The sequence below is a fragment of the Leptosomus discolor genome, chromosome 6 (genome assembly GCF_034619465.1).
Source record: "Leptosomus discolor isolate bLepDis1 chromosome 6, bLepDis1.hap2, whole genome shotgun sequence".
Taxonomy (NCBI): domain Eukaryota; kingdom Metazoa; phylum Chordata; class Aves; order Leptosomiformes; family Leptosomidae; genus Leptosomus; species Leptosomus discolor.
The window spans coordinates 9,222,366-9,238,293 of record NC_141396.1 but is presented as its reverse complement, the minus strand read 5'-3'; the positions used below and the strand labels follow the sequence as shown (position 1 = coordinate 9,238,293).

The following is a 15,928-nucleotide window of genomic DNA, read 5'->3' as shown; positions in this document are numbered from 1 at the left end:
CTGGGCATTTCTAATAGAGTAGATGTCTGTCTCATATGATTTGTCCAACCATGATATTAAAATAGGAAATACCAAATGTGTGTGTTATTCCAGATAAGTTTTTTCCAGGTCAGTGGAGGGTATTGGGCTATTTGCAGTAACTTCTAAAAGGCACTGATTTCTGAGTTGAGACAAAGAGGACCGCTGCCACCTGGAAAATATTGGCAAGACTTGAACTGTTAATTGGTGTAGGAATTCTGTAGCAAGTATGCTGTTCACCGTTGAACTCTGCAGATTGACTCAATTCCACTCAATCTTATAGAAACTTTCTATAAATATTATATGTGAACCCCTCTGCGTAGAACTAGATAGCATAGAAACTTTTTAAGTTGTTGATAACTTCTAAATGACTGGGAGTGACACAGTATTTAGTGTTCTGGGTTTCTTAAAGTGTAGCGTAACAGCCCTCCTCCCTCTCCCAAATGGAGAGGTTTGCATTCAGAAAGTAATTTTGGATTTCAGGTTAAACCTCGGGAAAACAGGTTAACTATTTTTCAGTAAAATATTTATACTCAGATACCTGTGTTAAACAATGCAGCCGTAATCTCTGAGAATCTGGGTTTTTTTTCATCTCTCAGATACAGAATCAGGTGCTTTTGAAGTCTTATTAAAAAAAATAGTTTCCTGTTGGATATCTATTGTATTTGTTAGAGGAGAAATAGTGGCACAATGAGAGCTATAGGCAAGGAGCAGTTTCTCTGAAGATAACCAGAGTAATTTGTTAAACATCTTTGTGTCTGGCTTTCTTCTTATTACATTATGTGAATATCACTATTCAAAAAGGCTGAGAATCCACTGAAGGGTAATAATGCATTTAATGACAGGTTTCTGAGTGCTCATCTATTTTTCCTTACTGCCTCTCTCTTCAGTCGGCTTCCTAAAGCGTTTGTCATGCTGGCTGCACTCTGCTATTCTTCCTCATACTGTATTAGTGTCTTGGCAGACCAGATTTTGTTAGGCTTTGCTGTCTGTCTTAATTTTTCTTTTTATATTTTTTTTTAAGATTTGAGCCGTCTCAAAAAATTGCTTCTCTTTTTTGGAGAAGTTCTGTTATTCAAAAATCTGGATTTATTTACGTAGTTAAAAAATAAACGAATGCCTCATACCAGTTGAGAAAATGGTGTGTTTCTTTGCTCAGATTCAAGGCAATCAGCATTTGGATCATTTTGTAGGTAGTTATGGCTTATACTTGCATATTTTAAAGAATGTATGTATGTACTCTGAGGAAAGAACCCATGCTGACATTTTCAAGACCTATGCTAAGAAGCTACGCTTTCAGTAGTGTTATTTGCTCATTTATATATCAAGCTGTTAAATGAAAATAGTCCAATCATTTGTGCAGTGAGAGAGGTTACTGTGACTGTTTTTCACCTGGTCTCTGGCCTCTCTTTGTCCAAAATTGTTGTTAATTTTTTCAAAAGGACTTAAAATAGAGCATATTGGCCTATGCTGTTGCTGGAAACTAATGGGAAAATTTCTCTATGTGCAGAAAAAGTAGAAAGTTCTTACCTATGTGCATGTCAGTATTTTTCCTCTGACTTAATATTGGAACTGTGAGGAAGAGTTAAAACTTGTGTGTTCGCACCTCTAATCCACAATGCTGATTGATGTCTGGCAACTGCCTGTTTTTAAGCAACGCAAAACATAGCACCATGTTGTAATTAGTTGAATGACTTGCACTATAGTATACAAAATTAACGCAACTGTCATGATGGGGACCTTCTACATATGTGCACTTGAGTTTTAATTTTTGTTAGGACTGACTTTATGTTAGTGCTTTGTAAGGTGAATGAATAATGAATATGAATAATAATTCAAAACCCGTTGACACGGTTGGGTAATAGAAAAATGGCTGTTATGGAAAACGTAGGAGTTTCTTTAAAGAACTTTATGAAAAATATGCACAAATGGAATTTCATCTTTTCCTGTGGAGTCCATTGATTTTTTTTTTTTTTAAGTAGGATTTCTCACTACGCAGTGTGGCCAGGAGTTACCATCTTTTAAATGAATTCTTGTATCACAGAAACAAAAATAGATTTTCCTACTGAGAAAGTGATTATAAATGAAACTTTCCATGCAGCAAGCTCCAGATCATGCAAGCTGCATTGATCCTGTATAATACTGACTGAAAAAAGTCATGGTGATGGAAATGGATTCAAATTTCTACAGTTCAGTAGGCGTAATTAACCCCAGTAAGATGAACAGAATACCCTTTAGTTTCTTCTGTGGAGCAAGTTAGCAGTCACAGGGAATTACAGGTTGTATGCAAATCCACATGCATAAAGGCAGTTATTCTGGTACTTACATTCAGGAGAACTGGCTACATTAAATAATTCTCTGGTTGCTATGCAGGTCAGACTGCAGCTGGAGTAGTAGGTACCATTTTGAGATGCAGATGAATTGGAGTCGTTCTAGAGGAGGGAAGGCTAGAAAATGACGCATGAGGAATGCTAGAATAAACTGCTGAATTTGGAGGAGAAAAGCCTGAAGGTAGATGTTTGTAAAAGGTAAGCAGGAAAAAAAGAGGAAGGGAATTACCTGTTTTCCCGGTCTGCTCTGAGTACGACAGGAAGTAGTAAGTTTAAGCTGAAGTAAGGAAAAAAAATTAAGTTAGTCATTTAGTAAAACTTTCTAACAATAAGGATAAGTCAGTACTAAAATAGATTGCCTAAGAAGATTGTAGACTTCTGTCACTGGAATTAAGAACCAATTAGACAAATAACTGTGAAGAAAGAGTTCAGTATGGTTGTTTCTGCCTTGCGGTAGGCGTCGGGGCGTGTTGTAACTGAATGTCAATTAAAGGGGTGGTTTTTTGGGGAAAAAAAAGCCAAGTACCACCTAATACTGTGAGGAGGTAGAAAAAAATCCATAGGTAGTCTCATACAGTATTTCCATGATAATTTTAATTTACAATAAAATAAATATTTGGATTATTTTTAATGCTACTGTTTACTTTTATTTTCTGCACCTGGTTTGTCTACAAGTCTTCATAAGACTGTACCCACATTTGCTTGTTTCTAGTAATTTTATAGATTCCCTTTTAAGTCTCACAGTCACACATTCGGATATTGTATTCTAAAGGACCTGTCGTGGTCTATGTTCTGTGAATGTATGTAATACTACATAGCCTAAGGAAGGGAACAGATTTTTTTAAACTTTCATGTAAGTGAAAATACATTGCTTAAGACGCCATGTAAGTTTGCATTTTCAGAGGAACACCTGTTCTTTCAGTAGTTTTTGGGACTGTTACAAAAATTGACTATAGAATAACAGCCTTTTCCAGAAACGGTAAATGAGGAAAAAAGCCACCTGTTGAAGTTAAATCTTAATGTTTTGCACCAGTCAAAGATTATATCCCTGCTGACTTTATTAAAAAACCCAAACAACAATAAATATCCCTCCAAGAACACTCAAGAGAAAATAGATTTGTGCCCATATAAGTGTTAATAAGGTTCTTGAAGTACAGAATATATACTTATGGGGCAAAAATATTGTTGTATTATAGTCTTCGTTTTACTTTTCTGGGAATTTTTGGTTGTTTTGGAGCCTGGTTTTGCTTAAAATAAGTTAGAGGGAGGAACTAAATAGTTGAATTAAGCTGTAGGGACTTTTCACGAAAGAAACTGTTACTTTGTCAGTAAATAAAGTGGGGCCTATTTAGGAGCATGCCTTTGGTTAGCTGGTATGTGAAAAGTTGTTGTGAATGTCCTTACTGTTTCTAAATACATGTTCTTCTATTAATGCAAAGCACTATGTTACAAGCATGGGAGTGTGATTGGCATATGCAAATATTTTCTTAATGTATTAATTATTTATTCCTCTTGATTAGTCATTGAAGAAAAATTAGAGCTACAGTATGTTCAGTATGGTCTATTTCAGTGTACGTTGTAAAAAAATGAACCAACAGCAAGGGTCTACAATAGATAGAAAAAGGCAGGAAAATAAAATGCAATTTCTTAGGATTTTTGTCAGGTGGTTGGAAAATAAAAATCTGGCTTTGTGGGGTTTTGGAACACATTGTTTTTTCAGATCTTCCTTTGGAAAAAAATATTTTAAACCCCAACTTGCTTAGTCTATCACTTAAAATTTTGGTGTGAGAAGTGGCCTCTTGATCTCTTCTGTATTTCTTTCTGATATCATAGTGCTCCCTGATGCTGATGGTCCAAATTTTTTTCCCTTCTTTCTTAATGTATTCAGCTGATCTCATCTGGGGTATGTGAAGAGCCTCTCTCCCTGCTGTAAAGGTTAGGCACAAGATCTCAAGCTGAAAAGATTGCTTCTACTTGTATTTGTGAAGGGTTTGGTCTTATAACTTTGAAGCACAGTTATTGATTTTTATTTTTTTAATAAAACAAATTTTCTTAAAAGGTAAAAAGGAGTTGGAGCAAAATTTTGCAATAATGGAGAGAATAGTCCTTGATTGACACACAAATAGCGACACTGAGCCCATATAGCAAAATGTGCTCTGTATCTTGTATGCAGAAAATAGGAATTGCAAAATAATCCAGCTTTTCATGAAATTCTGAATAGAAATGTGACACTAAGTAATATAAATGAACCTTTTCATAACCCTTCTTTGATTTAGCAGTGAATATTTGTAATATTATGAATGTGCGTTATGCTTTGTTTCTTCTAATATTACCTGTATGATAAATCAGACCTCTGGCTGTCCATCTACCAGCAATTTCGTGGGTCTTGATGTTCCAATGGTGACAGAAAATACCCAGCGACCTCTCTGGTTTAAGTTAGTGCCCCTTTCTGAAAGATTTGACAATCCTGTTCTTTTACAAGAAGATACTGGAGATGACAGGACTGCATTTTTCACAGATCTATAAATATTACAGTCAGGAAGGGCCATTTTAATAACCTGCTCTGATGTCTTATCTATGGCCTGCAGTAGATTTCATCTGACGACTCCTTCACTTTAGACCAATTATTTCTGACTGAACTAGAACATACCTTTCTCTCTTTTTCTTGAAATGCATCAGTCTTGATTTCAAGTCTCTGCAGTGGTAAATATAAATGTTACCACTGTGAATTCTAACTCAATTATATTTGCCATTAGTTAATAACAGCGGTAATATGGATTTCCCTTTGTTTCGTGTTTTGGTTGCTCTGCAGCCTTTAGCCCTTGTATTTCTGGTGTATGTGTGTCTGCTAGATGAAACAACCTATAGTGCCACAGATGTTTCATGTAAGCTATTACTGACTGATTAGCGTCGTGGCTGACTGATCTGTCTCTAATGCTTCTGATGACTGTCTTTAACTCTGCTGTTCAGCATCCTGACTTCTTTCTATAATTTGGTAGACCTGTTTTACAGTATACAGAGAAGGGAAATGTTCTCTTGGCATGCACCTCTAATTCTTCATAGGTTTTGATTATAATTCTGCCAACTAAAAATTATTGTTGTGTTTATGAAAGCTGGCGTGCAATTTGAAATGACAATATACAATATCAACTGCTCCCCTGTGCATTCTGTTTAGAAAGCTGGAGTCTAGGTGTGAAAAAACCTGTGGTGCTTAAGCAGGCCACAGAAACTGTTCTGGCTGTCCCCTCATCCTGCCCTGGGTGAACCTGCTTTAGCCGGGGGGGTTGGACTAGATGATCTCCGGAGGTCCCTTCCAACCCCTGCCGTTCTGTGATTCTGTGATCCCTGAAGCTTTCTCAGCCATGAGCAGGGAGTGGAGTGCAGCACGTACGCATTGTTCTGGCTGTTCAGCTTCTGTGACTGAAGACCATGTAGTCATGTTGGCTCGTCTGGATTTTGATCATTTGGCAGGATCACTGTCACAGAGCAGAACTATGTCCACGAATACATGGCATTATGTAATAGACAATATTGCCCTTGATTTGGGGAGAGGTTATATGTAAGTAGCACTGCTTATCTATATGTCATTTATGGGATTTGATAATGTTTGGAAAGAGAAATTATACAGAAAAGTTCTTGGTATGACTCAAGAAACTTAAAGTAATACCCCTCTGTCTTGCTATGTATTTATTTTAAATAGAACAGCGCCTTTATCTTACCATTTCCCACAACCATTATTACAAAGCAATGTCATTATTCTTTACTTCTTTTCAGCAAAGTGCAAGTGCAGCTTCAAAGGCTATCTACTTGTCCGAATGAAACTATTTATCAAAAAATTATCAGCCTAGGTGAAAAGGGAAATTGTTTGCACTTTACTACTGCCAAAGGGCTGATCTAATGAAAACAACTCTTGTAAGTCACCTCCATTGCATTGTACAGCTAGGAAGGCAGCAGTGGTCATGACTGCAAATGAATGCTTAAGGTATTTCACACTTCTTGAAGCAAAAGAAATGTTCTGTGGCTTGCTAGATAAGACTTCCTGTATGTTTATAGACCATATAACAGCACTAAAATTATCTTGATTAGGATTTTATGCATCACTGCCTTTTTTCAAAAAAAAAAAAAAAAATTCAGTTTAGCACACACTCATACATGGGGACTGCTCCTGTAATCAGCTTTACTAAGGTTCTGTTAGGGGCCAAGCATCAATATTAGCTTGATTGCAAAATCGGTGATGTGTGACTTAGAGCACTAAGTTATAAGTTGATACTATGTTCAGCATTGTCCAAACAATGTAATTAATATGTAAAGAAGCCAGAAATAACTCTCAAAAACCTATTTCTTGTGTATATATACATGAAAGTATACTTTTAGGTAAAGTTGATTTTTCTCAACAAAAAGAAATATTGTAAACTTAAACTGCACGTGCCTTTTCCTTTCTTTAAGCAAACGTTTTCTGTGGCCAGGCACCGATTCATGTGAGAGCGCCTGGCAGGAGCATGGTCCGCCTTTGCCCGTGGCCATCACTCTGGCTTCTCCAGTGTGCAGCGAGGGAGGAGTGGGAGTTGCCAGCCGTGCCTCATCGTTCATTGCTTTGCCTGTGAGCTCCACCAGCGCTTGTGTAGTGCTTAGCAGGAACCGTTGCTTTGGGGGAGTGGTGTACTGCGGCGTTCGGACCAGCTCAATGTATTGGGTTTTGTTAGGGAAATTTTCTCTCAGCTGTCAGCTGGCTGAACTATATGGTGGTTGTTTGGTTTTATTTTTTTTCCTCTCAGTCTGTTGCTAGTGTTACCAGCTGTTAGTCTGCTTTTCTTCTTTTTATTCAGAAGCATAAAATATGTTATTGATACTGCTTTTATGCCTTGAAAATGTTTTGAAGTACAATTATTTGGACAGCTCCCCATATTAGAGAGCTTTGTTCCATTTCATCTAAAGGAAGGTGTGGGTAAAAAAAAAAAATCTTCATTCAAACCACTAGTGATTGGAACAGAGTGGCTTACAGTGTGCCTGACAAACTGAAGCTACTTCTTACAGGACAGGTGAAGGGACTTGTTTAGAAACCTGAGGGTCTGCACTGATCTTGTCTCGTGAATTTTTCTTGCACCCTTGTTTTTATTTCCTTTCCACATGTTTATAGTTTTATGCTTGAAATTACAGATCTCTGCTACTAAGTATACAATTGGTGTTTGATAAGAGTTAAAATGTCAGTAACTTGTAGTAGGTGTGGGAGTGAATATTTTTAAAATTGGTGTATACAGCTTGAAAGATAGTAGGATAAGCGGATACTGGATTCTGGTTCAGCTTGACTCCTGGTGAGAAAATTCAGCTGTGACTTGGTCAGCTTGTTCAGCATTGCCTCTGGACTTAGATCTAGACTATTGATTTGTTAAAAAACCTGAAACAAACCAGAAAACCCCAACTGCTTCTTTTTTCTTATTCAATGATACTTAATAATTATCTTTCCACACTATAGTGAAAGAAATGAACATTTCTGAGTGTGTCTTTATATTAGTTATCGTTGTTGTAACATTTTAAAGAATAGGATGGTCAGTTTTCCCAGTGGATTAAGGCCACCAGAAGTGCGTGTTAAGGCCTGAACTACAGAACATAATCATAAAGGATGTAGAAAATGGGGTAAATAGTGAAGTTAGTGTGCTGAAGACACTAAGCTCTTGCAGAAAGCTTTTATGGTAATAGATTATTGAATTTTGTCTCCTGTTTTATTGCTGTGTGTAGATTAATGTGAGGTAATAGATATGAATGGAGGAAAAAGGTTCTGTTTCTACATTAAATGAGTTTCTATATGTAATGAATCTTGAACTATCTATTATCACTCAAAAAAGTTATAGCAGCTAGTTGTGTTTTAAAATGGCAGCATAGTAGTTGTTGAAACAGCAAATAAAATATTAGGATGGGAATAGAGAACAAAGTGGAAATCATTATTATGCTACTGTACAGATTCATGGTTCACTTGCATCTTGAATATGATACGCTGATCTCTGTGCTGCATCTCAGAAAGGGTATAGGAGAATAGCAAAGATATATTAAATACCAGCAGTGGGGGTGATTAAATGTAGTTATTCCGTATGAAAAACAACTAAGTGAGGAAGGATTTCTCAGGTTGGGACAGTGGGGAGAAGGGAGGGAAACAATACAGATCATTACATTTTGAGTGGGATAAAGCATGTGAACAGGTACTGTTGTTCATAGTCTCATCCGATACCAGACCTAAGGATGTCAGATGAAATTGCCAAGAGGTAGGCTCAGGACAAACAGTTGAGATTTCTCTTCATGTATGTGTGGAAAACATTCCTGCAGGACATTCTAGATACTGCATGTTTACATGAGTTTACATGGGCAGACCCCTAGGAGAAACATTAACCCAAGACCAAAGGCATAACCTCTGGCTGAGAATGCTCCTGAGCTGCAAGTTGTTGAAGGTGGTGTGATGCTGCGGGGTGTATCTGTAGGGATTTAAATTCTCTCCTGGGTATCCACTCTAGGCCACTGTCAGAGACTGTACTGGGCTACGTCGGCATTTTGGTCTGACCTTTTATAGCTGTTTGTATGCATTTTATTTAGTTTCTGCATAGTTCAGTGTTGTTCTGCTTTCCAGTGTCTAATCACTGACCAGGAATGACAGAGGGACAGGCTGGCAGATGTGCTTATTTAAATTTATAATTTATGCCTTAATTTCTCTTGATCTGGAACAGTTTTCCCATTGCTGCTGTGATCTAATTTCAGAAGCAAGATGTAAGGCAATGGGTGAAGAAACACAAAATACTCTTAAACAAAAACCTCTTTACATTGGCTTGGATGCATTTCATGTGAAGGGTAATTTAAATTATATGTAGTATTTGCTTGCTACTGAACTAGAAAAATTAGAAGTCTTGTGATCGCCTAGGGGAAGAACGCAAATCAATGATACAGAATAATCAGAATTCTAGTTTTTATGAGCAAAACTAGTGAGACAAGAAATGTGAAGACTTAACTCTTCCCCCACCCCCATTTTTCTTTCCACCCAGAAAGAATCTATTGGCATGTTGATGATGTGTGTTCTATTGTGTTGTCTCTGGTTCATTACAGCACTATTTTTTTTTTTCTCTTGTAGGTTAACAGAACCTTCTGGATATTTAACAGATGGACCAATAAATTACAAATATAAAACTAAATGTACATGGTTAATTGAAGGATAGTAAGTATTTATTTTCATAGCTTAAATTTTCTGACAGTTTTGTACTGTGTATTCTAGAGATCTAAGGAAATTCTCAAGTAGAAACTGCATCTGGATACAATATAAACAGTTTTGGGTTTTCCTGTTTGTTTTGGTTTTGTTTATATGTTATAAAGATAAAAAAAAAAGTTGGAGTAGGATTTTCAGGATTGCTCAGAGTTGGCCAAATTCCATTCCCATTCAAATTGCTGGCAAAAGTTAGGCTGACATTGGAATTTGGCCAGTGCTGCAAGCTCTCAAAACCCTATGATAAATTTCTTGTCTGTTTGTGTACCTTTACACAAGTTCCAAATGTGGTTACAGAATCCTGTTATTTAACTTGTTATCTTACTGTCCAGTGATAAATCAGGAATGGCTTCAAGTACAGAATGCTTCCAGTCTAATTATTCAGTTACACATCGCTCAAAAGTTAGTGCTTCTATAAAGTATTTTCTTTCGCATTCTTGTTTTCCTCATGTACTTAATTTTAAAATCATATTGTACCCACAGTTTACACAGCTTAGATGTCTCGTGTCTGTTGCTAATTTTTCAGTTTATGCAACACAGAAACAGACATGTACAAAGAAATAATGAGACATATGCACTGGTATGGCTAACTGTTAAAGGCACAAATGTGTTGTGAGCCTTTTTTTCCCCCCAGGCTATGGGTCAGGATTTTGCTGAGGAATATAGCTAGATCTGCGTTCTACTAATGTTCTAGAAGAAAATTACCCCCTTCTGTATTTTTTATTTTCGTAGTCTCAATTACCTTAGATGTCTGCTCTGTTGTTGCAGTTCACTAACGGTCTGTCTGATCTAATTGTGGTCTGCTTATATGCAGATAGTAAACACAGCAACAAAGAAGTTAAGGGTAGTTTGCAAAATCATTTCAGTAGAACCTTCGATATCTAGGTGTCTGGGCTGTAGCTGAATCTCTTTCTCATATAGCTAGACTTCTCTTTTTACCCAAGCTAGCTCAGGAATATTTGCACTGTGCTGTCCTAAAGTGGAAACATGCCTCAGGACTGTATGCAAACTCTGCTTTGAAGTTGGTTTTCAATCTGTTCCTCCTCTTTGCAGGAGATGGTAGAGTGGGTAGCTGGAGGAAACAATATGCTGCACAGGATGTGGAAGAGTAATGCAACCCAGTAACATAGTGCAAAATGTCAACACACAAGTCAGTCACAGATGTATAAAATACTTTCTCTTAAAAAATGAACAAAGAGTGCTCTCATAAAAAAAAAAAAAAAAACACAAAAAAAACCCCAACAAAAAACCCCACAAAACCAAAACAAACCCAAAAGCATATGTTTTCCAAAGTCACAAATTACACTCGAGCCTGTCAGGGATGGGAGATGAGGCTAAAATGAAAGAAAAAACAATCAGGATGTTGCACGGAATATATTTAGGAGTCTGCTAATTTTGTTGTATGAGAAAATTCCCCTTTCAGAAATCTTACAGTCCCCATCTGGATCTCTCTACCAAACACTGGCAAAATCTGACTTCCAGGTGTCAGATGAGGGAAGAGAGGAAGAAAAGAAAAATACCTTGCGCTAATATTGCTTGCTATTTTAAATTTGTGTTTTAAGATTTTTATTTTCAGTAACTAGTATAATACTCGAATGAGGGTGTATAGGTGATTTTGTATTGAAGGACTCTTTAAACCTCATAGTCCTGACATTGTAAATAAACCTAGTATATTAAAATGGGATATTTTAATTGCTTCAAATTTGTGGTTCTGAATACTGATAAAACCTGGTGAACTTGTCTCTTGTTAACTTTAGGGATTATTAGACTTGGACTGAAGATGTTATTTTTAAAGTTTTCTAAGATCAAGTGAAATATTTGCTTGCCCTGAATTTTGTTATTTAAGTCTTTGAAATGTTTAGCTAGTACTCAAAATGCTTTCACAGAGTTATGCCAGCGTGTAAGTTCTTTATCTTATAAGCTCACTACTACTGTAAATGATGTTTTATATCAATGGTCTTTTTTTTTTTTTTTTTCAGCCCAAATGCAATACTAAGATTAAGATTTAATCACTTTGCCACAGAATGTAGTTGGGACCATATGTATGTATATGATGGAGATTCAATATATGCACCTTTAATAGCTGTATTTAGGTGAGTGTATTTATTAGCCTTTTAGTCCGAGTAGTCACGTGTGGACATTTTTAGTTTGTGGGGAAAAAAATAACATCAGGGGTTTTAATTTGGTAAATTGCTTGCTTTCTTTCCTTAATAGCTTGCTTTCTTTCCTTAATATTGTGGGAGCATGTATGTGAAGTTATATTAGAAAAAAATTGCAAACCACTACTTTTTTGGTTAGGTGCTAATAGCATAAATCCATTATGTGGCTTGTACTTACTGCTGACATTGCATGGAGTGTTAATGGCCATAGACAGGCAATCAGAAACGTATTTTCCGGTAGGCTTCCAATAGTGACTCCTGAGTTTTAATGGGCATTAAACGTGGCATTGGCCCATAAAGTCAGTATCTGATCCTACTTAAGGGAAAATTGCAATCTGTGACTCAGGCAATGTTGTAGTATGTGTAAATGCTAAAAAATGGCTGCTAAATGCCTTCTGCATTTTGTATGAAGAATGAAGAGACTTGTTCAGGGCATTTGATGAAGAGGCCACCTTAAGCACTGATTTTGTAGCATGTTTCCTTAGATTACTAAGCTGGACATCATTGTGAATAAGTCATGTGGGTAAAATTATTCAGTTCTTCAAAGTCCTGGAGGAAACCTTAAATTTGCTATCAACTGAAATGATGGAATTTCTTTCCGTTTCATTAAGTTATCATTACCTTATGAGAATTGCCACACAACTAAATCTTTTTTCAAGTTAATATTTGTTGTCTAGAATCATAGTATTACTTTGCAGCAAGGTTTAGAAATAAACATAAAATCAATAACAATAAACAATGAGCATAGCAACTTCAATACTGAAGAAAGACTAAATATTTGCCTTTCAATTGACAATAAACCCTTGAGGTAAAGAATTAGGTCCATGCACTGTATTTCCTATGTGCCCAAGAGAGAAAAAGCAGGGCATATGAATTTTAACACTTGTTTCCTCCATTCCTGGAGTTACCAAAATGTTTCAGTTGATTTATTCCTGCCCTTCCATTAAAATTTTGGGAAACATTCCAGAAAGTATATTCTATGCAATTGGGCTGTAGTTTACTAGAGAGAAGGCACTGGGTCCTAATCCCTTGAAGTCAGTAAAAGTTTTATACTGACACTGCATGTACCCCCAGGATGTGAAATTTTCTTACTGTGTGAGGGAGGAGGATTTTTTGTTTTGTTTTCTGGAAAGCCCTCTCTTACCTTGGAGAGGTATGACCAAGTTTTATATGCTTTTTATTACTTGGTGGTTGGTTTTATTTTTTAAAAGTTTTAAAATGAAATTTATGAGTTATCTTGTCTATATAGTTAACAAGCAGAATAGCTAACAACTCCTTCTTTCCGTTTTTTTTTTTTGTTTTTTTTTTTTTTTGTTTTCCCTCTCCCAAAGACTGATTAAAAACATTATTCTCATTTTCTTTACCAGTGGTCTAATAGTCCCCGAAGTGCGTGGAAATGAAACTGTTCCTGAAGTAGTTACTACATCTGGCTATGCATTGCTGCACTTTTTTAGCGATGCTGCTTATAACCTGACTGGATTTAACATTTTTTACTCGTAAGTATTTTAAATAAGTAATTATTTTGTTAATTAGCCTATAATTTCTTTCAGGAGAATGAGAAGCCCAGGGGAAGTGTTTATCTATTGATTTTATTAATAGCGTAAGAGTTACACTTTGTGCTATGTTTCTAAAACCAGGGAGCAGGGGTTGGAATGAATTGTAGGGTACTAGTTTTTTTTTAAGAAAAAAAAAAAAGAAACAAAAAACCAAAAAACCTGAGATAAAGTATATTGTTCTGAGTGAAGCCACATGGCCATTCCAAGAATGTTTTTCCTATGCCATATGGAACTTGAATGTAGCCCTTCCAGTATTTATCCAACACATGTAGTTGTTGTATGGAATAGAGGAGAAATTATATCAACTGTCATGTCAGTTCCCTTCTCCTGAACTAGGATCATCTGTTGCTTGATTTTGCTTGCTGAATGTACTTCTATGGCTTTTGAAACCTTCACTGAAGTCTTGCTTTTGTTTTTGTGCTAGTCACAAGGGTTTATTTTTTTCCTCTTGCTTTTTGGGTACTTCCCCCTCCTATTGTCCATCTCAGTCTGCATTCTGCCTTCATAGTTCTTACCTGTGCTGTCCATCTTTTAATTTCTCTGATGGCAAAGTCTGATTTGATATACTGCTTTCCTCCAGTCTGCTTTTCTGTGTCAGCAGCTCTAAAGATGCATCTTATGGACCTGAGCCTTTTCCTTCTTATATGCACCAGCTGTTGATGGCAACGTTTGTCTCATTTGGGACATGGTTGTGACACATGATGTGATATCTCTTTATACTGGATGCTTTAGTTCAAGAGAGGATTGCTTGGTCCTGTTGGACCTGTTTCTTCATGTGATAGTTTTCCCATGATTGAAGATATTCTTGTTCCTTTCTTTCAATTCCTTCAGATTCTGAAATACCAGTTTTTGGGGTGTGTGGCTTCAAATGTGGAAGTGCATGTAATATCTTGTATCGTATTCTTTATTAATTTAAAATTCCTCTTTGTGTTTCTGACTATGGTTTTACTTTTGGCAGAGGTATTTGTTAAATTGGAAAGATTGTTTATGTAGTTTGCAGTGATTTGCCTACCTCTTACCAGATAAGAAATAGCTATTCAGAGTTTGGGAAACCTCACTAAATATGTTGTATTGGAAATGGCCGTCTGGAAGACCGGGTATATTTAATTTCTGTCAGTTGACATCAGTAAAATGCAATCACCTGGCAGACTTCTCTGTTGTAATTAGATACATTTTTCAGTTATCCCTGAAGGTTTTAGTGCACTTTTTTTATTTGTCTTGGGAGCAAATGGCAATATGACATGGCATTCTTAAGAAATGATTTTATGTGTTCTGCATTCTTTTATGACTTGGTAATGTGGTACATGCTACGTATCATTACCAATTTTTTTTGGAAGGTTTGAAATAAATGAAGAGACCTGCCAGTTTTCCATTACATACATAACTCATGAAATTTTATATACTCTGTTCTTCTGTTTCTTCTGTTGCAACGGATACTTTTAAAATAAGGTTTTTTTAATGAGCCGACAGTAACTCTTTTTGTGATAAAAGAAGTGCCTACGATTGCTTTTTATGGATGCATTAACTTTTTTTCTGTTACTAATCTGTTACACTCTGCTTCTGATATCTTCTTTCTTCCTTGGTTTGAATTTTTACTTCATCTTTGACTTCATCTTGATGGACCACTCATACCTCTTTATTTTGGGGAGGACAGAAGCACAGCATCTGCTACTAAAATGCCATGCCAGTTACAAACAACAATAGTTACTCCAGAACTCTCTGATAAATTTTGTGTTCCTTGGAGTCAGGCAACCTGCTTCCAGTTTTTCTCATTCTGCTTGAACCCTAAACAAATCTGTTGGAGGGGGAATATGTCTACTTTTAAACTGGTATCCCTATCGCTGGAAAGACTTAACTGTTCACCTTCCTGCAGAACACTCTCCCTGTGAAGTCAGGAGAGGTTTCCTCGCTGGTATGGTATACAGCAGTTAATGCCATCAGTGGTTTTAGTGCCATGTGTGCTACTAGGCAGAACCCTCAGAACATTCATGGTTCAGACGTGGAACTTTCTTTTTCTATAGTGTAACAGAATCAGTTCTCTGAGGTGTGAGTCTTTAGAAAATGAAAGCACGTCTCCTGACTGTCCTACCACAACTGCATTTGGCCGAAGGCCAGCTTTGAACAATTCCTCACTAACTCTTTCAGTTCTTTCTTCCTTTGGTAAGAGTAAGGAAGGCTATGAACGGTATCCAGCCCTCACATCTACAGGGAGCAGTCTGCGCTGTCATTAGGGGTTTGTAGTAACAGTTTATTCTGAGTTTCAACCTAACCCTTTGCTGTGAGTGATCAAAAAAAGGTTTCAAATCCTTTTGGATTTCATCAGGCACATGCTGCTGAGATTCTGTTCATGGAAACTCTTGGACTCCCATACTTCTATGTCCTCCATCCCACCTCATCTCTAAGGGATTGCCTTCATTTGTAGAACCAGTTTGCATAGCTTTGCAGTCCAGTTGCCTGTGATCTCACTGTTTGGTAGGGTGTATCACAGAAATGCTAACTCCCATAACAGTCACAGACTTCTTTCAGACTAATCTTTCCTCTTTTTGCATCTCTGACTGCGGAGCTAAGGAGGCAAGGTTAAAGGGGCTCTATTATTAAGGACTCAAAGCATCAGTGTTTGTATTT

At 36.7% G+C, this 15,928-nt stretch overlaps 1 protein-coding gene across 1 annotated transcript in view; it reads left to right on the top strand.

The window, feature by feature from the left end:
- The window catches only part of ATRNL1 (attractin like 1), a 531,929-nt gene that overhangs the window by 33,296 nt on the left and 482,705 nt on the right, over nucleotides 1–15,928 (top strand). Inside the window, exons 2-4 of the mRNA XM_086466503.1 lie at nucleotides 9,460–9,543; nucleotides 11,568–11,681; nucleotides 13,115–13,243. Coding sequence (XP_086322629.1) covers nucleotides 9,460–9,543; nucleotides 11,568–11,681; nucleotides 13,115–13,243 — 327 coding nt within the window. The remainder of the gene's footprint in view (nucleotides 1–9,459; nucleotides 9,544–11,567; nucleotides 11,682–13,114; nucleotides 13,244–15,928) is intronic.